General features: G+C 42.7%; 1 protein-coding gene across 2 annotated transcripts in view; it reads left to right on the top strand.

The window, feature by feature from the left end:
- The window catches only part of LOC122807290 (host cell factor 1-like), a 3131707-nt gene that overhangs the window by 1269664 nt on the left and 1841081 nt on the right, over positions 1-20962 (top strand). The window contains exon 9 of one of the 2 annotated variants that reach the window (XM_044078414.1): positions 2165-2316. In XM_044078414.1, coding sequence (XP_043934349.1) covers positions 2165-2316 — 152 coding nt within the window. The remainder of the gene's footprint in view (positions 1-2164; positions 2317-20962) is intronic. The other variant, XM_044078415.1, reaches the window with a different exon arrangement.

Consider the following 20962-nt stretch of genomic DNA (forward strand, 5'->3'; position numbering starts at 1 on the left):
TGATAAGTACAAAACTTTTCATTTGTCTAGTCAACTGTTATGCTTTTTCTGAGCAAAGTTGAATGTTGCTTTCATTTTGCTGATGATGACACCATCAAAAATCATTTTCTGTTAGTGTCATTTGCAAAGTAATAGAATTCAACATATTGGTCATGATTTGTTTTCCCAAGGCAGAAAGGACAGGTAAATCAAGGTTAAAAATAACTGAGTTTTACCATGTGTCAGAAACTGTATTCTACTGCAGGTTTATTAAAATTATATTGCATTGATTTTTGAAATAGCAGGTGGGTTGATGTACTAACCTGTCCATACACAGTGCCAGCTAGGCAAATGTTGACCTACTGTTTTGTGTTGTTTTATTCATTTGTTTATTTTTTCAAGAAGAAAATATTTTACAATGTGTGGATGCATTTCCTATATACAGTCAGATATATGTCCTAACGTATTTTAAACTACAATGCAAAGTACTTGCAAAGCATGCTTGTATTTAAATTCACTTAGCAATCTTTATATTCTTTAGCTAGTGTGTTGTATAGCAGCGACATAATATTTGAAAGACATGTCAGATTTCATCATTCTCCTGTTTTATTAATAGTACTTGGAACTTTGTCCAGTGTTTAAAATACAAAGATGGTGATTTGGATCTTACTTTAATAGTGTCTGTCCCTTTTTGACAAACAAACGGTGGCTGTATTTATATTTAGGAATCCTTGAAAATGTGTTTTCTTATTACCTTTTTAGCTGTAGCTGGAGGGCACAAAATCATGTATGCTGGTGTGTTTGCTGTTATGTATCCTGTGCTTGGTGCATTAAATAATGTCAGCTGTTTAATCAAATTAAATTTGTCTGACCTTGCAAATACATGAAATTTTGAGCAAAAATTATTTTAAAACTTTACAGCCATTGAAAATATGTTGTCAGTCAGGTTTTGTTGTACTATTCCATCTCTAGCATGCAGGGTGTCGTGTTCTACATATTTTGCTAGTCTGTGAGGTATATCAAAGGCCGTATAGAAATAATTCCAAGAAACTATTTTCCAAAATAAATAGGAAGTTGTCTGTTTGGAAGATTTTAATTTGATTTTTGTATTACTGTATGTGTAATTAGAATAGTTTATTTAATGAATCTGTTTCCTGTAAGATCCATTCATACCTACGATAGATAAAACTAATTTGTATAATTTTGACAAACAAGATGTTAAATTTGTAATGTTTGATCAATTTGAAATAAAATATTCCAATAATGGGGAATAACTTTCCATTTCTTTAAATGTTATTGTTTGTATTTCCAATATTTTAAATTACTAAATATTTTGAATCAGTAACTGTTATTTGGATGTATGTCCACCTTTTTAGAGTTTGTGTAAGAAAAAATTCTACATAAAACAATTAAAAATGTAGATGTGCCCACATTCAAGGCTGATGTGGAGTAGATTATTATTTTGTATGCAGTATTATTTATCTGCCATATACACTGCTTGAGCTGATTTAAAATATGTCAGAATATGTGCCCATACTCCTGTAAACACAACAGCTAGAGTGAAGATCAGTGTTTGCTTTTATATGGTAGCATTTATGTGCCATACAGTCTGCTTGAGGTAATCTAAAATATTTATGTGCACACATGAAGTGGTTGAAATGTAAAGCAGTGTGTGTGTGTGTGTGTGTGTGTGTGTGTGTGTGTGTGTGTGTGTGTGTGTGTGTGTGTGTGTGTGTGTGTGTGTGTGTGTGTGTGTGTGAGTGAGTGAGAGACAGATCACATTTTTCTGGCATACAGAGTCGTGTTGTTGACTGGAGTGGGGTAACCTAGTGCTGGATTATCTGCTCAACTTCCCTTTTCTCATATAGTTTATTTATGAGTTATTTAACTATAGTTTGTTGGCCACATTTGCTAAAATGAAAAAGGTAGGTTTATAGAAATGTGGAATATTGTTTAGCACAGCAGAGAATATTGCTACTAGTCAATTCATTCTAAAATGTGTAAGAGTTCTCATATAAAACACTATCACTGTGTAGCTGCAGGACAACTAAATGCTTCATTGATGTTAATATGTTGCATCTTCAGCGGGTACTTTTCAGATGTTTATACTGGTTTCAATGTAAATATAAATGGTTTTCTAAGGAATGTTTCCATTATAGTTGTATCTTGTATTTTCTTGTTTTAGCAGCAGTAGTAAGAGCTACATTGCCAGCTGTGGTTGCACAAGGACAGTCAGCTGTAACACCGACCAGATCAACACCAACAGTGCGTTCTTTTCCTGCTGGGGTCCAAGTGGTAATGCCATCACTAACACAGACACAAACAAGTACCTCATTTGTGAGTAAAAATGGTATTCAGGAGTCCATATTCAATATTTATAATCTTGGGTGCATAATAATTTTTGTAGTCCAAAACAGATGTGGATGTTAACAGTAACACTCATACTCAAAGGAGATTTGTACAAGTGAAATTGTGATCTGATATTGGGAGGTTTCACAGTTAATATATCCTCTCTTGCACTCTTCAGTCCACATACTTTTTTCTTTATAGGTCTCTTCCTTTGGGTGGTGGAAGGAGCAGCAATGCACCTGGTCTATTGCAGTTTCTGACATCATGTGCACTAGAGTGAATGCCTAGCCCATGCTGTTCCACCCACTCCATTGTTTTCTTCTGCTGAAACAATTTGTATCTTGAGTGTAGAAATATTCATACATTCAAAGCTTAAAGTGTAAGCTACGTAAATGTTGTTGCTAGTAGATCATGATCTGAGACCAGAACCTGTATTGCTTGGAAAGGAGCATGATATCATGTACTGCCATTAACTGCCACTGTTTCAAGTAACCAGCTAGAGGTGTCACATGTAAAATCGACAGGCTTAACATCTTGCAAGGTGATAATGGTTACGTTTTCACAGTTTAGAATTTGTAGTGCACAGGAGGGTCTGTTAGACAGTGTGAGACACCTGTCTTCTTAGTCTGTGGCTAGTGCCAGATCTCTATGACAAAGAGATTGATCTGATGGGCAGACATTAGTCATAGCCAGCACAGTCTTCTGGAGGTGGATGTATTCCTGAGAGAGACCCTCACTGTTTCTGTGTGTTGCTAGTTTCACCTTTACTAACCTGGATTTAAATTCAGATCTGTCTTTCAACTTGATAGAAGATAAGGGGTCTGTGAAAGCAGCAACCACTGTAAGGAGTGCATCTTAGGGTATCAACACTGCCCTTCAAATGATTAATTGGTCAGTACTGTCTTGTGGTTGTTCTGTTTCCAGGGAGTGCTCCTTTATGTTTTCAGACAGTATTCGACGACAGTACTTGGGACTGAGTACTTCAGAAGGAGAGAAAGTATCAGTCATGTCCTGTTGCACCAGGGGTTGCAGGTCAGGTCCATAGTATCAGATAGTTGTTTGACATAAAGGTGGGTCTGATCTTATGGGTTTGGGAACAGACCATTAAGGACTAAAGCTTGACATCAGACTTTGAAGATGGCTGCACGTTGAATAACATCTTAATTTCTGCTCCCAATGTGAAAACAGAAACTCAGAAGAGAAAGCCAGTAAACTCGTATTTGGGGTAAATTTCAGTAACTAGCTAGTAAGTGCACTGCCTGGATGCCAGCAAAAAAGAAATTCAGAGAACCTGGAAGAAAAAGTGCACTGCCTGGATGCCAGCAAAAAAGAAATTCAGAGAACCTGGAAGAAAATCAAGTCACAAAAGGAGAGGAAAAACACTGACTGGGAAGAATTCTGCAGCTGTTCAGCAAAATGCAGTGCAAGCTCCTGCTTTGGTGCAGGACATGACTTCTGGTAAGCTAGAGGAAAAAATAAGTCAGATGTACTCAGAGCTGATTAAAATAAAGCACTAAAGGAGTATATCAACTCAAATAAAAGTCTGGAAAAAATGGTGGAAGCTTTAAAAAGATATTCAGATAGTGTGGTAAAACTTCAAAAATTAGTGGTCGAAATGAAGAAAAGGCTGGCTGGATATGAGACTGTTCAAGAAGAGATGTTTCAAAAAATAGTAGAATTAGAGGACAGAGCACATAGGGAAACACTTAGATTTTCTGCTGTACCAGAGAAGCTGGAAGGAACAAACTGTATTAATTTTATGAATGCACAAATATGCAACTGGAATTACTGGTATTCCACAGAGGTTGTTAACTGAAAGGGCACAGCATATGTATTCTCCAAACCTGGCCATGAGAAAGCAACCTAGACCTTTAGTGGTAAAGATGCAATCCTACGAGCAGAAGGAGTTGATTCTGACAAAACTGTGTCAGAAGGACGATGTACTAAAAGTGGGAGACAGAAGAGTGTTTGTGGAAAATTATTACTCACTGTACACTTGACAGAAGAGTAGTAAATGTATTCCATTAATCCGGGAATGTCAAGAAGCAGGTGTAAAATTCAAGCTGCTGTCCCCAGCTGTTTTCAGAATATACGTTCCTGGAGGAACAAAATCATTTTTTCATGCAGAGCATTCTGAGGTGGAAATACAGACGTTTGTCCAACAAAAAGTGAATTAGGAAACAGAAGGGGATTCTCCTTGTTCTTCTTGTAATACAGTTTACAGAGAGATTGTGCCAGTGTAACCTTTTCCAGTGCTTCAATGGAAAATGCTTCAGAGAGAAAAAAGCACAAGAGTTGTCTAGAAGAACTGAGAATACTAAAGTAAACAGGTGCCCTTGTTTTTTGTTTCCTTTTTCTTTCTCATTCCTTGTTCATTTTTAAGAAATGTAGGTACTGCAGTGTAAAAACAAGAAGAAAAGTCTGGTAAAAAGAGCAGGATACAAGAAAAATTGATGTACTTTTTTCACTCTTGTATAGGGAATTGCTGGATTAAGACCCTTAGCTTGATCTAGTAACAAGTTTTAAGGGAAAGCAAATAAATAAAAAAGAACATTGTCTAGCAAATGAATGAGTGCTTGTAGAAGCAACTCTGTATCTGGTTCTCAAGTCTCCATGGAGACATTCTGATAAAGAGCAATACAAATAGAATACCTCTTTCTTTCAGTGACTAGGAGATGATGTTTTACGAAAGCATTCAAGTGTTTTCCCAGTCTGGGAAAGTAATAAAGATAAGACAGAACCAAACAGCATTTAGTAGATGTACAGGCTGTGCCATGCATCTTAGCATGCATAACCTTCTTTTAGGTTAACCCAAGTCTGTAAGTGTAGCTGTCAGTCTGTGACAATTGTTCTTATTAGGAGGGTAAAATGTAAATATTTGAAGATGTACATAGTTTTGTTTGTTAGTATTAAAGGACAACAACGGTATTCTGTTATTAAATGCTCAACTTCTCTGTCCTTTTTCTCCCTATTTACAGTCTCTGCTATTAATAAACAACAATATAGCATTTAAAATATTTTAAATTGACTGTTTCTTTCCACTAGAACAGTACCTTACCATACTGTGGTGGTTTCCCTTTCAAAAAAATGTTAGCCCACCCTAGAAAAGCTTGCTGAAGTCTCCAATTCATTGATATCATCAAGGCCAGTGAATACAGGTAGTTTCCTGGCCAATTCCTTCCCCAAACTGACATCGCCACGACCATCCTAAAAACCCAACCATGCCGTCATGTCACTGCTCCCTGGTCCTTCCCCTACCCATACAGAAACTAAAGGCTAGAAGAAGGAAACAGTACATGAGATAAGTCTCCTGCTGTGAGCTGTCAATCAAAACAGGTAACAGCTCAGATTAACCTTAGCACTTTGACATCTAGGGAGGTTATTTGTAAATGGGGATGGGAGATGAGTAATAATATTACAATTCAGGCTTCACAAAAGACTGCAGTTTAGCCGTTCTAAAAAGAAACAGCAGTAAAAAGCACTTTGAAAGTCTGTTCTGTGGCATTTGCACTGTTTGTGTTTTAAGTAGCTGTTGAACGGCATGAAATGTTACTTAAAACTAACTGACTGAAAGACAGCAGTGTATGCAGGTAAAATTAATGCAGTGACAGGAGCTTTAGGAAGAAAGAGGCCTGCGTGATGTAATTTTCTACAGACAGGCACTGCATTGTGGGATACCTAGAGGCAGACTAAACCATCAGGATTTCTAATGCTAGACCCCACATAGTTGGACTCAGAAATTACGTATAAAAATATTTAAAAACCTGTAAATAGTCCCAGAGTGGTGTTCAAATGTAGGAAACACCAAACCATGATGAAATAAACATGTCCTTTTGAGTCTGTGGGGTGTATTGGGGATGTGTTTATATTTTTGTTTGAGGGCTTTCAATAAAACAAAAAGTTTTGCCATATGTGACATAGGCTGAAATGGATATGACAAGAAACAACTGTACAAAAGATCAACCGGCCAAACATTAATGTATGCATGTAACACAAAAATCTGGAACTAAACACTTAACAAAAAAGCTGTTAACACATAATTGCAGGAATAATAACTTTTTAATATAATGATGCTTTCTATATTATTTTTAAATGTAAATGGTCTCACAGATGTATACAAAAAACAAAGAGCAGTGAAATATATTGAAAATGTAGTGTGCAAATAGCTATGCTATAGGAGACACATTTGGAAAGAACTGAACATGTAAATTTATAAAGAAAGGTTTTCAGGATGGTTATTCGGTGGAATACCTGTGACAAAGGAAAAGAAACATACTTATATTAATTACAAGAAGAGCTTTAATAGTGACAGAAGAGGATAAAAAAGATAATAATGGTAGATTTGTAGTCTAAGGGGTTACTGGCAAGGGAGGAGGGTTATACTGGCATGTATTTATATTCCACCTAAAACTGCTGTAATAGAGCTTAAGAAAATTCTGGGAGAAATAATCAGCTTTCAGCAAGTAATATTACTTACATGTGGGGACTGGAATTTGATTTGAAGCAGTGAAGATGCATCTTGGGGGCTCAGAAGTGAAAATAACGATAAAGGTGGGTAGATGTTTGAAGAAATTTATGAAAATATTTGTCATGGAAGATGTGAATTCAGTACTAGGAGTTTGGAGTGAATTTACATATTATTCTCCAAGATACAAAAACTGGTCTAGACTAGACAACATATAATGTTATGTAGTCTCATCTCGCTGTAATTCTTGCTGGATGGGTTCGGAGCCGATTCTCAGCTCCGACTTGGCTGATACCAAAGCTCAAGAGCTTTTACTGGCTTTAGGCTAACCCCTATCCCATGGTGCCTCACGGCAATTCTCCAGAACTCGTTTGCCGCGAAAGCTTCGAGGTTGTCTGCTTACTGGCTCGTTGGCTAAGTAGAAGATTTTTGATAAATCTTATTATTTCTCATCCTTTTTCTTCACTTTCTACCTTTAATAGTTGTTATTACCTGTGTGATTATTGTTGAGTGCTTAATCCCCTATTCCACTTTTTAGGATTGTATGGCCCGTTTTAGTTAGAGGGCCGTAGTTGCCCGTTTAAATTAGAGGGCCTTTCCTCCCCGAGTGCTAGTCCTTCCTTTAAAAAAATAAATAAATAATTTTTCTCCTCTTCATAACTTTGCTGTTAGTTATAGTGAGTGTTGTGGTCAGCATGTCCAAAGAGAAAGACAGAGAACATAAGGAACACAGCCCTAGGGGTTTCAAGAAGTGTGACAAGTGTTCACAAAAAAATGTCATTGACTGACAGTCACACTAGCTGTGTGTACTGTCTGGGAGAGGCTCACTTACAAGAACCCTGTACCTTTTGCCATGCCTTCAGTAGTAGGGTTTTTAATGAGAGAAAATGTAAATTAATAGACATGGGTCTTATGACTAGTTTTTACCAGGAACATCTGGAACTTGGTTAGACAGCTCCCAAAACTGTGAAGAGAAAATCTTTGGTTCCAGCATCGGAGCTGTCTAAAAAGTCTAAAGTGACGTAGCCAAGGAGTACTGGCTCCAATTCCGCTTCTTCTGTGTTGGTGCCATCTGTTTCTTCGGTGCCGAGGCAACCTTTGGTATTGAGACACTCACCAGCTATCGACCCTGTTTCACTGACGTTGAGGTCTCCTATTTTAGAGAGGAGGAGATCTCCTTCTGTCTCCACCCGTTCCTCCAGGGCACTTTCACAGGAGGACATCGAGCGGATGGTGAATAGGCTGCTCTGTGACTCTGCTCTGGCCAAAATGTTAGCTCTTCAGGACCCAAAGGCTTCGGAGCTGTCCCTTTTACAGACTACTGCTCCTCTCCAACTGCTTCACTCTCGGAGTCAAACAGTTCGGGTTCTTCTGTGTTGAATTCTTCGGTTCCGAGAATTCTTCCTGCTTCCTCAGAACCGATAACTCTATCCTCAGCGGTTCAGTCTGGAGCCGAGGGGTCTGGGAGCCGACGCTCTCGAGTCGACTCCGATAGGGATAGTCACCACGGCTTTTCTTCGGAACCAGCCCTCCCTCTCGGTGCTTCAGCTCGACTGAGCTCAGTTCCCATGTCTGCTTCGGAACCTGTTCCTCCTGCTCGGAGCCGACCTTCCATCTCCTCGGAACGGAGGTCGTCTTCCAAGCGGGGCGAAAGGCCTTCGAAGCAAAAGAGAAAGCTTTGTCCAGTGTCAAAGCCCTGCCTTTGGACCTGATGTCCCACCAGCAGACGGCAGCAACCTGTACTCCCCCGCCACTCCCTCAGTGTAGGGAAGCAGAGATTTAAGCAGCCCCCATTGCAGGCGTCCCCTCTTCCGAGACCTCCCCAGATTATCCCACTGGAGAGCTTCCTCAGAAGTGACTTTATAAGAGGAAGCACATTGACTCACCTGAGTCTGTCATGTCAGACACTGATTTGGATGAGTCAGAAGGGTCCCCTAGATTCCCCTCTGAGGATGTCTCCTTTTCTGACATCCTTAAAATCCTTAGACAGAGGGGCGATTGGAAGACCTCTAACCCTACTGAGGATGAATCAGTATACCTTGAGGCATTTGGTTCCCAACCTTCCACCTCCTGGGTGACACCACCTTATGACCAGTTCTTGGGGGTCATATCCCTGAAAGCCTGGACCTCCCCGGATACAGTGCAGCATGTCCCGAGGAGGCCAAAAAATTTATGACTGCTCCGGAAGATAAGTCCTTTCTTTCTGAGGGAGTTCCTGATGATGCTACAGTGGTAGCAGCGGCCACGAAAAAGGAGATGTCCGAGACATCTTCCAATATCCATCCTCCTAATAAGGAGTCCAGGATGATGGATAGGTGTGGAATGCGTACCTTCTCTTCAGCGACATTTGCCTTAAGATTGCTGAATTACCTGTCCCATTTTACTAGACTTCAAAGAGATCTCCTGAAGTAGTTGAGAGACACCCTCCAGGGTTCAGTAGCTTTGAGATCCAAGGACAAGGTATCGGTGCAGCAGCTATCCACCTTTACATCTATAGATAACTCCTCCATGAGGCTGATTTCCTATGCAGCGGATGGAGTGAGCAGGGCAGCCGCAGCAGGAATTTCTCTTAGGGGACATTCCTGGCTGAGTCTATGTAACGTCACGGAATCCTTTGTCTTCCTTTACCAACGTCCCCTTTGATGGTTCAACTCTTTTTGGACTGCAGGTAAGAGAGACTTTGACCAGGTGTGAGCAGGAAGGGAAAACCTTATCTGCTGTCGGAGTCCGTTTCTCCCTTCTTTCTAGACCATATCCCAAGGGTCAAACAGGAGGGAAAATGTGGTTCCGTAAATCCCAAAAAGGTTTTCCTAAAGGCAGAGGAGGATATAACGGAAGATGCCACCCTTGCGACAGAGGAGGGTCCGCAACATCAGGGAGATAGAGATACATTCTCTGATCATCCCTTCCATCGTCCCTGAGGGGTTGCCCGACTGTCCGTCTCTGGAGGCACTTGGGGGTCATCTTTCACTGTACCCAAGTGCCTGGCTACAAATTTCCCAAGATCGTTCGGTACAAACCATAATATCCAGAGGTTACCTTATTCCCTTTGTTTCCAATCCCCCGGTAAACCGGTCAGACGTGCCTCCCATTCAATTAAACCGTGCAACATCAAAGGTCTTCTCATTGCTGCAAAAAAGAGTCATCCAAGAAGTCCCCAGAGAGTAAATAGGATCCGGAACTTATTCACAATTCTTTTTAGTTCCAAAAAAGACAGGGGACTGGAGATCAATTCTAGATCTCAGCAAACTCAACAAGTCTGTAAAGAAATCGAAGTTCCGAATGATCACTCTGCAGTCTATATTTCCCTTTATCGGAAAAGACAATTGGATGTGCTCAATAGATCTTCAGGATGCATACTACCACATCAAAATGGACAGGTGCTCCAGAAGACACCTACGCTTTCAGCTGTGAGCCAGTCATTTTCAGTTTCGAACACTGCCCTTTGGCCTCACTACAGCCCCCAGAGTGTTCACCAAATGCATGGCAGTGGTAACAGCTCACCTGAGACGTCAGGGATTCCAGTTGTTTCTGTACCTAGATGACTGGCTTCTCTCTGCTACCACCAAGCACCAACTAATCAGAACCAGGGACGAGACTATCCTTGTGCGTCAGATTAGGCATTACAATAAACTTAAAAAATCACCCTTATCTCCATCGCAGCACATTGTATTCTTAGGCTCAGAAATAGACTCAACCACCATGACAGCAAAGCTGACACCAGAAAGGAGAGAATCGTTACACGACCAAGTCAGATTCTTGCTGAAGAGAGACAAAGTATAGGCCAGGATAGTCCTTCAGGTCCTAGGGACTATGGCTTCCACCATTCTCTTAGTTCCCCTAGCCCGTCTGCACATGAGAGTACTTCAGTGGCTATTTGCCTAGTGGTCAATGCAGGATCTCCCACTGTCTCACCAAATACTCATCACAAACTCCTGCAAGAAGGATCTGACATGGTGGTTACATACCAATCAACTTCATCTAGGTCACCCATTTGCTCCACCTCAAGAAAATGCAGTCTTGACCACTGACTCCTCCCAGATGGGGGGGCATTATCTGGGAATGACGGTCCAAGGTACTTGGCAGAATCACGAGAACCTCTTGCACATAAATGTTCTGGAGATGAGAGCGGTGCTATATGCATTTCAAGCACTTCACAGTTCTCTTCCTACTGGGACAATTGCGATTCAATCAGACAACATGTCTGTAGTGTAGTACATAAGCAAGGGGGAACCATATCCTAACCACTATGTTGAGAGGTACTAAGAGTATGGAAATGGGCGATGGACACTCGACGTTTTCTGGTAGCAATGTACATCCCAGGGAAGTCCATTGTGATAGCAGACAAACTCAGTTGAGCAGTTCTGATGCCTCATGAATGGTCCCTGAAATCAGATGTTGCGGAAGAGATTTTTCGCAAATGGGACCAGCCTTGCTGCGACCTATTCGCCATGTACATGAACACCAAATGAAACAGCTACTTTGCCCTAATTCCCCATCTTGGGATGTCACTCAGGGATGCTCTGGTCCACAACTGGCTTTCGGGACTCCTTTATGCTTTTCCACCCTTTCCTCTCATTCCAAAAGTAATTCAGAAAGCAAAACTGTTTGAGTACCCTGATCCTCATTGCTCCTTATTGGCCTCGCCAAGTCTGGTTCCCCTTCCTGTGGCCTTATCTCTTGGAGGAACCATGGATTCTGGAACCATCTCCAGACCTCCTGATTCATCAGTCAGGGCAGTTCCATTCTACTATCCAAACTCTGAAATTGACAGCATGGCTGCTCCAGTTCCATGAATAGCCAGGTGTGTTTCCCTTTCCCCTACAGTCAAATACATTCTGATTTCTTCACACAAACCTTCTACCAGGAAATTATATTCCAGTAAATGGAAAAGGTTCATGGATTCTGGAACCATCTCCAGACCTCCTGATTCATCAGTCAGGGCAGTTCCATTCTACTATCCAAACCCTGAAATTGACAGCATGGCTGCTCCAGTTCCATGAATAGCCAGGTGTGTTTCCCTTTCCCCTACAGTCAAATACATTCTGAATTCTTCACACAAACCTTCTACCAGGAAATTATATTCCAGTAAATGGAAAAGGTTCTCCATTTGGGCAGCAAACCAAGGCATAGATCCCTACTCAGCTTCTTTAGAGTCTATCCTGTCCTTCCTGGCATCTATTTTTCATGAAGGAGCTGCAGCTGCTACTGTCAGAGTTCAGTTAGCTGCCATCTCTAATTATCATTTTCGCTACATGGGAAATCCAATCATGTCCCACTCTTTATGCAAAACCTTTTTGAAAGGAGTCCTTCTTCTCAGACCTCCAATCAGGCAATCGCAGGAGCCCTGGGACCTAAACCTAGTTCTTGCATCTTTAATTTCTCCACACTTTGAACCCTCTTCTTCATCGGATCTGAAATTCTTGTCGTGGAAGACATTATTCTTAGTGGCTATAACGTCTGCTAGGAGAGTTTGTGAATTGCAAGCCCTCACCATTCGACCTCCTTACATTGTTTTCCATGAGGATAGAGTCTCACTTAGAACTAATCCTTTCTTTCTTCCTAAGGTATGTTCAGAGCATAATCTCAACACAACTATCGAACTACCAGTTTTCTTCCCAAATCATACTAATAAATCGGAATACAGACTACACCAATTGGATGTCGACATAATTCTCAGGTTTTACCTGCACAGGACTAAAGAATTTTGAAAATCAGACCAATTATTTGTTTCCTTTTCAGATAAAAATAAAGGCTTGCCTGTTTCTAAGGTCACCTTGTCTAAACTAAATGGCTTTCAGACTGCATTTCCTTTGCTTACAAAGCTGCTGGCAAACAATTACCAGCCAAAGTTAAAGGCCATTCAACCAGAGCAGTATCTACTTCTTATGCCTTCAGATATAAATTCCCAATTGATACCATTTGTGCAGCAGCTACTTGGGCAAGACCTCATACCTTTGTCACTCATTACAAATTGGATTTGGCCTCCTGGGACAGGTCATCCTTTGGGTCCACTGTGCTGAAGAGTCTCTTCGCTTGAGCCACCCGGGATAAAGGTGCTAGGGACGCTGTCCCATTCAGCAAGAATTACGGCGAGATAGGACTACATACCTTAAAGAAGTTATGTACTTACCATACCGTTCCATGTTTGTAGTCCGTCCCACCCTCCTTCCCTCTTCCTGTTTTCTGGAGGAACTGGTGAACTATTAATTATGCTGTCTGACCTGGTTGTAGTTGTCCGTCCACCTGGCATGGACAGTAATACAGAGTATTCTGTTTGTATGGGCATAGTTATTGATAGTTACTGACTATTATGTACCTGTTTACTTTCTTGCAAACAAGATCTGGGGAATTGCCATGAGGCACCATGGGATAGGGGTTAGCCACAAGCCAGTAAAAGCTCTTGAGTTTTAGTATCGGCCGATGGCTCTGAACCCATCCAGCAAGAATGTAGGCGAGATGGACTACAAACATGGAACATTATGGTAAGTGCATAACTTCTTTTTTTAACAGGAACATGTGAATGTAATTAAAAGTTATGATATGCATCCAGTAGCTGTTTCAGGTCACATGCCAATAATTAAAAATGCAGGGTAATGAAATAAAAATGAAACACTGGAGCTTTCCCATCCATCTGTTGAAAAGAGAGGAATTTAAGGAATGAGTAGTGGAAATTATTTAGGAGTCATTAGAGAATATAGAAATGTATTCTGAAAATATAGCTAGTTAGTTAAAGTGGAGTTTAAAAATAGGGAGGAAATGAAAAAAGAGAGAGAGATGGTTAATACGTAACAAGAATTATTTAGAGCGACTGACAAAGGTTAAAGTATTGCAGAATAGGGCAAATCTCACAGAACAAGAAGAGGACCAACAGCAGAATGCTAAACAGAATATAAGGGATTACCTCGAGTGAATGAGTTCAGAAAGATTGCTGTTAAGCAGCTGTTTTTTTGATAAGAGCTCCAGAGCACAAAAACTTTTGGCACATTGACCCAGGCAGCAGAAGGTAGAAAGGGTTGTCACCAAGCTTAGGGAAACTATAACAAGGAAAATAACAAGAGATCTTGTAGAGGTACTAGAAATATTTTGAAAATTTTATGAAAGTATGTATAAAGCAGAGAAATATGGAAATCAAGAAAAGGTACAAATGGAAATGTTTAGGGAAGATTTAAATATGTCATTGTTAGAAGTAGACGAGCCTCAATTACTAACAGTGGGATAAGAGGGGATGAGATATAAATGGTGATGTATAACCAATCCATAGGAAAGTCCTCTGGAATAGATGGTATTCCTGTGGAAGTTTGGAAACTAGGAGGGAAAAATGGATAAAGATCTGGAAGGTTCTAACAGTATTTTAAGAGGATGAGAAGTACTAACTTCCCGGAAGAAAGCAGTGGTGGCTGTAATACCTAAAAAGGGTAAAAACCCATCAGATCCATCTTCATACAGGTACATTTCAATCCTAAACCATGATTATAAAGTGCTTATGGCTATAATGGCTAAAAGAATGTCAAAGGTGATGCCAAAATTGATAGATATGGATCATTGTTGTTTTGTGGAGGGGAGGCAAACATTTGACAACATTAACCGAGCATTGATGATCCAGAGGGAAGCAGAATGTAAGAAAATACCACTGTTGTTGGTAGGTCTTGATGCAGAGAAAGCATTTGACAGATTAAGCCGTGAGTTTATGAGCAGGGCAGTATAAGCATTTGCATTCCCTGATAAACGTTTAAGGTTGATTAGGAGGATATATGAGGGATTTGAGGTGAAAATTAAGGTGGATGAGTACCTCTCCGATAATTTCTGTTTAAACGGAAGAAGCAGGCAGAGGTGTCCTCTTTCCCTTTGTTGTTTGCATTATATTTAGAACCATTGGCAAAGAAAATAAGGGACTCAGAAATTCAAAGATATAATTGGTATGGTAGTCAAGAAAAGCTGGCTGTGTTTGCAGATGATATTATTTTGTACCTGATAAAACAAGAAAAGAACATTTCATAGTTTTGGAACATTTTGAGACAGTTTCAAATATTTTTGGGATGCAAAATTAACAAATCTAAAACAAAGGCAGTAGCTGAAAATTATGTACCCACACACGAATTGGTATAGCGATATCCATATTTATGGGGACATGATTAAATGAAGTATTTAGGAGTATGGATTAAATAGGATTCTGGTGTGGCAGCTAAGGATATGTAGAAAGAGACTAAACAAAAGATAATGCAAAAACTGAGAAATTGGAAGCTCTGTTGAATGGGTATGGATAGCAAGATACAAGCAGCTAAGATGTTTTTAGTCCCTTTTGTTTTGTATACAGGTCAGGCATAGTTTTTATCAACCAGAGGAGAAGCTGTGGATAGCAATTAATAAAGAACTGAAGAATTTTATCTGGGAGGGGAAGATGACAAGAGTCAAGTGGGATAAGCCAATTCTTCCAAATGAACAAGGCGGTTTGGGATTATTTGATTTGAAAGGGTTATTTCAGAGCTACACAGTCAAGGCTTCTATACATAATACAAGCAGAAACCTATAATTCAAAGTGGAAAGGGATGATGAAGAAATGGGGGACACTCAAGAAACAAGCTGAGACTGTGACTTTGGATGCAGATCCTTAAGGAGAATAACAATAACCATGCAGAAATTTTTAATGTTAAGTTGTCTATCTCACCTTCATTCTTGCTGGATGGGTTCAGAGCCGATCCTCGGCTCTGACTCTGCCTTCTGCTAAAGCTCGAGAGCTATTTATCGGCCCAAGGCCTCCCCATATCCCACAATGCTAGGCGTCAGATACCCAGATCTCGTTTGCCGCTTTAGCTATGAGGTTGTGATTTTGCCGGCTCCAGGTCGTATAAATCTTTTCTTCTATTATTACCTTTAATATTTTCTTATATTTAGATAATCCTTTCCTCTTAGTTTAATTAGACTGTGTACTCCTTGGTATCCCACTTAGAAACTCGTTTTTTGTTGTTAGAGAGTTTCTTCCCTCCCCCCCACCCTTTTAGGGTAGTGTTAGGCCTTGTTAACTACAATTAGTTAGTTTTGTAGTTTTTTCTTGTATATTTATGTATATATTTGTTAGTAGTAAGGTAGTTGTGTGGCTATAGTTTTATAATTATTATTATTGTTAGTTTACCTAGTGCGCGTGTGTGCCTTGATTAAGCACTAGTTAACTTTTCCCTTTGGTATCCCTTTTTTTTAAAATGTCTAAAGATACCAAAGTTTCAGGTTTCAAGAAGTGTGACTCGTGCTGTCAGAAGATGTCTCTGACAGACGGTCACACTTCTTGTGTTTATTGCTTGGGTCCCCTACACCTGCAGGACTCTTGCTCGGTCTGCCATGCCTTCAGCCCGAGAGTCCTGAAGGAGCGTAGGAACAAGCTCATATTGAGAGGCTTACTTAAGCCAGAAGGATCCCCGGCTAAGCCTTCGTCGGGAAAATCCTTAAAGCCCGCCAAACCGTTGGCTCCCTGTTCGGAGCCGTCACCGAGCGGAGCTCCTGTCTTCTTGTCGATTCTGGCTGGAACCGACATTTCGAGACCTCAGTCAGCTCCGACATTAGTGTCGGAACCTTCTCTGAGCTGAAAACTTTTAAGGTCCCCCTCTTTAGAATCTGTTTGTTCGGCTCCGAGGTCTCCATTGCTTCAGTCGGAGCGGAGCCATAGGTCCCACTCCTCTCGGTCCTCCAGGCTATCCGATCATGACTTGGAGAGGGTGGTCAGTAGGCTCCTAAAGTCGCAGGCCCTGGCCAAAATGTTGACCAGCCCTTCTCAACAGACTCTGGCTGTCCCTGAGTCTTCAGCAGTTCCTCCTCCGACTCTACCACTGTGTTCGGAGCCGGAGCTCGTTGGGGCTTGAATCGTAGGAACGTCGGAGCCGATACCACACCTTTTGGCTCCCTCGTCGGCTCCGATCTCTTCATTGGTTCCATCCTTGGAGGGATCCGGGCTCTGAGACTCCCTCGTCTGCTCCGAGGGGGCGAGTGGCATTGGACCCTTGTCCGACCCCGTTTTCCCTCTCGGGGCCTCAGCGCAGGTGAGCTCGGCCCCGACATCGGCCTCGGAGCCGTCCCTCTCGGTGCCGGGAGGAGTTCACCTCCCTTTGGAGCGGGGACCCTCTTCTCTGCCTGATAGGGGCACCTTCGAGGTCATGAGGAGTGTGCTGACTCCTGTGTCGACTCCACGATCGGCCCCTTCGGCTTCTCCCCCCATGGTACCTGCTTCGGTCTCTGTCCACCCTCCTGACCCCAAGCGTGGAGAACAGACGCTCCAGGTCGCCCCATTGGGCGTATCTTCCTCTTCCGAGGCCTCCCCTGATCATTCAGAGGAGCCCCCTCGGAAGAGAAAATGTAAGAGGAAACATGTTGACTCCCCTGAGTCAGTCACGTCTGATACCGACTTGGAGGATTTGGAAGGGTCCCCAAGGTCCCCCTCTGAGGATGTCCCTTTTTCAGACATCCTTGAGATCCTTAGGCAGAGGGGGAACTGGACTGCCCTTAACCCTTCCGAAGACGAGTCGGTGTACCTGGACGCGTTTGGTTCTCGCCCTTCCACCTCCTGGGTGTCTCCACCTTTCGACCCGCTCATGGAAGTGGTGGCTCAGAAGGCATGGACAGCCCTGGACACAGTGGAACCAACTCCCCGCAGGCCCACTAAATTCATTACAGCCCCATCTGACAAGCAATTTCTGACAAAAGGTGTCCCTGTTGATGCCATGGTGGTGGCAGCAGCCACTAAGAAGGAATTAGCTGACCCTTCGGTGCCTGTCCATCCACCTAATAAAGAATCTAGGACAATGGACAGGTACGGGAAGCGGATGTTTTCTTCAGCGACCTTTTCCATGCGGTTGCTGAATTATCTGTGCCATTTCACCCGCCTTCAAAGGGATCTTCTCAAGGAACTGGGCGATACCCTTCAGGATCCATCAGCTGCGGGGTCTCAGGATAACATTAACTCCCAGCTGGCGACCCTTAACTCTATAGTCAACTCCTCCATGCGGCTCATTTCTTATGCAGCCGATGGGGCGAGTAGGGCCACAGGTACAGGCGTGGCTTTGAGAAGACATGCCTGGATGCGATTATGTAACTTTGCTGACCCCTTTAAGGCATCCTTCACCAATACCCCCTTCGACGGTTCGGCTTTGTTTGGACCATAGGTGAAGGATACCCTTACCAGGTGTGAGCAGGAAGGCAAGACTCTCTCTGCCGTGAGAGTCCGTTTTTCTACTCCCTCTAGACCATACCCCAAAGATCAGAAGAGTGGAAAAATGTGGATTTGGAAACCCCAGGGAGTCGTGCCTGACACACGTGGCGAGTTTCCCTCCAGGGGCAGAGGAGGAAACAATAATAGACGCCGCCCGAGGGGCAGAGGGGGTCCGCAAAATCAGGGTAGCAGAGAATCTTTCTCTGACAAACCCTTTCAGCACCCCTGAGGGGCTGCCCGACTGCCCACCTTCGGAGGCAGTCGGGGGAAGATTGTCACTGTACCCAGAAGCCTGGCAACTCCTCACACAAGACAAATGGGTACGGTCTATCATATCCGAGGGTTACAAAATCCCCTTTGTCCACACCCTTGTACAAACAAACAAGTCCCTTCCAGATGTTCCACCCAGTCTAAGGGAACAAGCAGTACTAGAAATTTCAAAACTGCTAGAAAAAAGGGCCATCCAGCCAGTCCCAGTAGACCAGCAAGGATCCGGGATTTACTCCAAGTTCTTTTTGGTACCAAAAAAGACAGGGGACTGGAGACCCATTTTGGATCTCAGCAGGTTAAACAAATCTGTTCAAAGAACAAAGTTCCGGATGGTCACGCTTCAGTCCATTCTACCCTTTTTGGGTCAGGACAATTGGATGTGCTCCATAGACCTTCAGGATGCGTACTACCATATCAAAATGGACAGACACTCCAGAAGTTTTCTCCGCTTCCGGCTGGGAGCCAATCACTATCAATTCAGAGCCCTGCCCTTTGGTCTCACCACAGCCCCCAGGGTGTTCACCAAATGCATGGCAGTGGTTATGGCTCACCTGAGACAGCGAGGATTCCAGGTGTTTCCATATCTAGACAACTGGCTCCTAACTGCTTCCACCAGGCATCAGCTACTGCGAGTCAGGGATTATACCATCCAAACTTGCTCCGAGCTAGGTATCTCTATAAACTTCGAAAAGTCTGCATTGTCGCCTTGTCAATCTGTAACCTTTATAGGCACAAGATTAAATACAAGAGAGCTGTCGGCAAAACTTCCCTTAGAAAGAGTATCAGACATTCGCCGACATGTCCAGACCTTACTACAGTGCAAGAGAATTCAGGCCAGATTTGTACTGAAAACCTTGGGTCTCATGATAGCAGCAATCACATTACTTCCCCTGGCTCTTTTTCACATGCGGATTCTTCAGTGGATGCTTTTTACCCAATGGTCGTTTCAACAGCTTCCGATGTCTCACAACATAATAATCACCCAATCATGCAAAGACAACCTTTCTTGGTGGATGGTCTCCTCTCAAGTACTTCAAGGCAGACTGTTTGTTCTTCCTCCTCCTGTTGCCACGGTGACAACGGATGCCTCCCTAATCGGGTGGGGGGGGGGCATTTTCGGGGCAGGACTGTCCGAAGCACTTGGCAACCTCTAGAGTACCACCTGCACATAAACGTCTTGGAGATATGAGCGGTACTTTTAGCGTTGCAAGCTCTTCAGGACTCTCTACCCACCGGGACTATTGCAATTCAGACGGACAATACGTCTGTAGTGTGGTACATCAACAAGCAGGGCGGAACCAGGTCCTATCCCTTATGTCGAGAAGCACTCAGAGTCTGGCAGTGGGTGATCTCCTCTCAACGGTTTCTGATAGCAACGCACATCCCCGGGAAGTCCAACGTCATAGCAGACAGGCTGAGCAGAGCTATTCTCATGCCTCATGAGTGGTCTCTCAATCAGTTAGTAGCGGACAAAATGTTCCGCAGATGGGGTCAACCTTGCTGCGACCTTTTTGCAACCTCTCTAAACAGCAAGCGCGACGACTTCTTCACTCTCTTCCCCCTCCCCGGCCACTCCCCCAGAGACGCTCTAGTTCACGATTGGCCCCAGGGTCTTCTGTATGCATTCCCACCTTTTCCCTTACTTCCCAAACTGATTCAGAAAGCGACCGCATTAGGATCCAGGATTATCCTCATTGCCCCTTACTGGCCTCGACAAATTTGGTTCCCATTCCTGCATCGTCACCTGCTGGAGTAGCCCTGGAACATGGACCCAGTGCCAGACCTCTTGGTCCATCAGTCGGGTGGGCTGCACCAATCCCTTCAGTCTCTCAACCTCACAGCTTGGTTGCTCCACTTCCAACCTTAGCCAGGCTTCCACATATTTCTCAGCCAGTGCGTGAAATCATCCTTTCTCCGCACAAATCTACTACCAGGAAGATTTATGCTAGTAAGTGGAAACATTTTTCTTTCTGGGCGGTGGCTAGAAATATAGACCCTTTTACAGCCCCTGTCCTTCACGTTCTAGATTTTTTGGCAGAACTTTTTCGAGCAGGTTCCTCATCTGCCACCATTAGAGTCCAGTTGGCTGCTATCGCTAATTTCCATGCTGGCCTGTCAGAAACCAGCATCATGTCCCACAAACTTTGTAAAGCCTTTCTTAAAGGGACTATTTTACTTAGGCCCCCGATTAAAGATCCCCCGCCTCCATGGGATTTAAACCTAATATTAACTTCCTTGATTCTCCCTCCTTTTGAACCTGTGGCCTCCTGTTCCTTAAAATTACTCTCCTGGAAGACTCTCTTCTTAGTAGCCATCACCTCAGCTAGAAGAGTGTCGGAACTTCAAGCCCTCTGTATTCGTCCTCCTTATCTTGTATTTCACAAGGATAAAGTTTCACTCAGGACTAATCCTTCCTTTTTACCCAAAATACCTTCCGAGACAAACCTGAATCAGGCTATTGATCTTTCTGTCTTTTTTCCTAACTTTTCAAACAGAGCCGAACAAAAGTTGCACCAATTGGTCGTTCACAGGCAATTATGTTTTTATTTGGATAGGACTAAACAAACAAGAAAATCGGACCAACTCTTCCTGTCCTATGCTGAGGGCAAGCAGGGCCTGCCAGTTTCGAAAGTAACCTTATCCAGGTGGTTGGCTTCTATTATTACTTTGATTTATCAACTGAGACATAAAGAACTCCCTAC

This window comes from Protopterus annectens, chromosome 7.part0 (genome assembly GCF_019279795.1).
Source record: "Protopterus annectens isolate FY-2018-M chromosome 7.part0, PAN1.0, whole genome shotgun sequence".
NCBI lineage: Eukaryota > Metazoa > Chordata > Ceratodontiformes > Protopteridae > Protopterus > Protopterus annectens.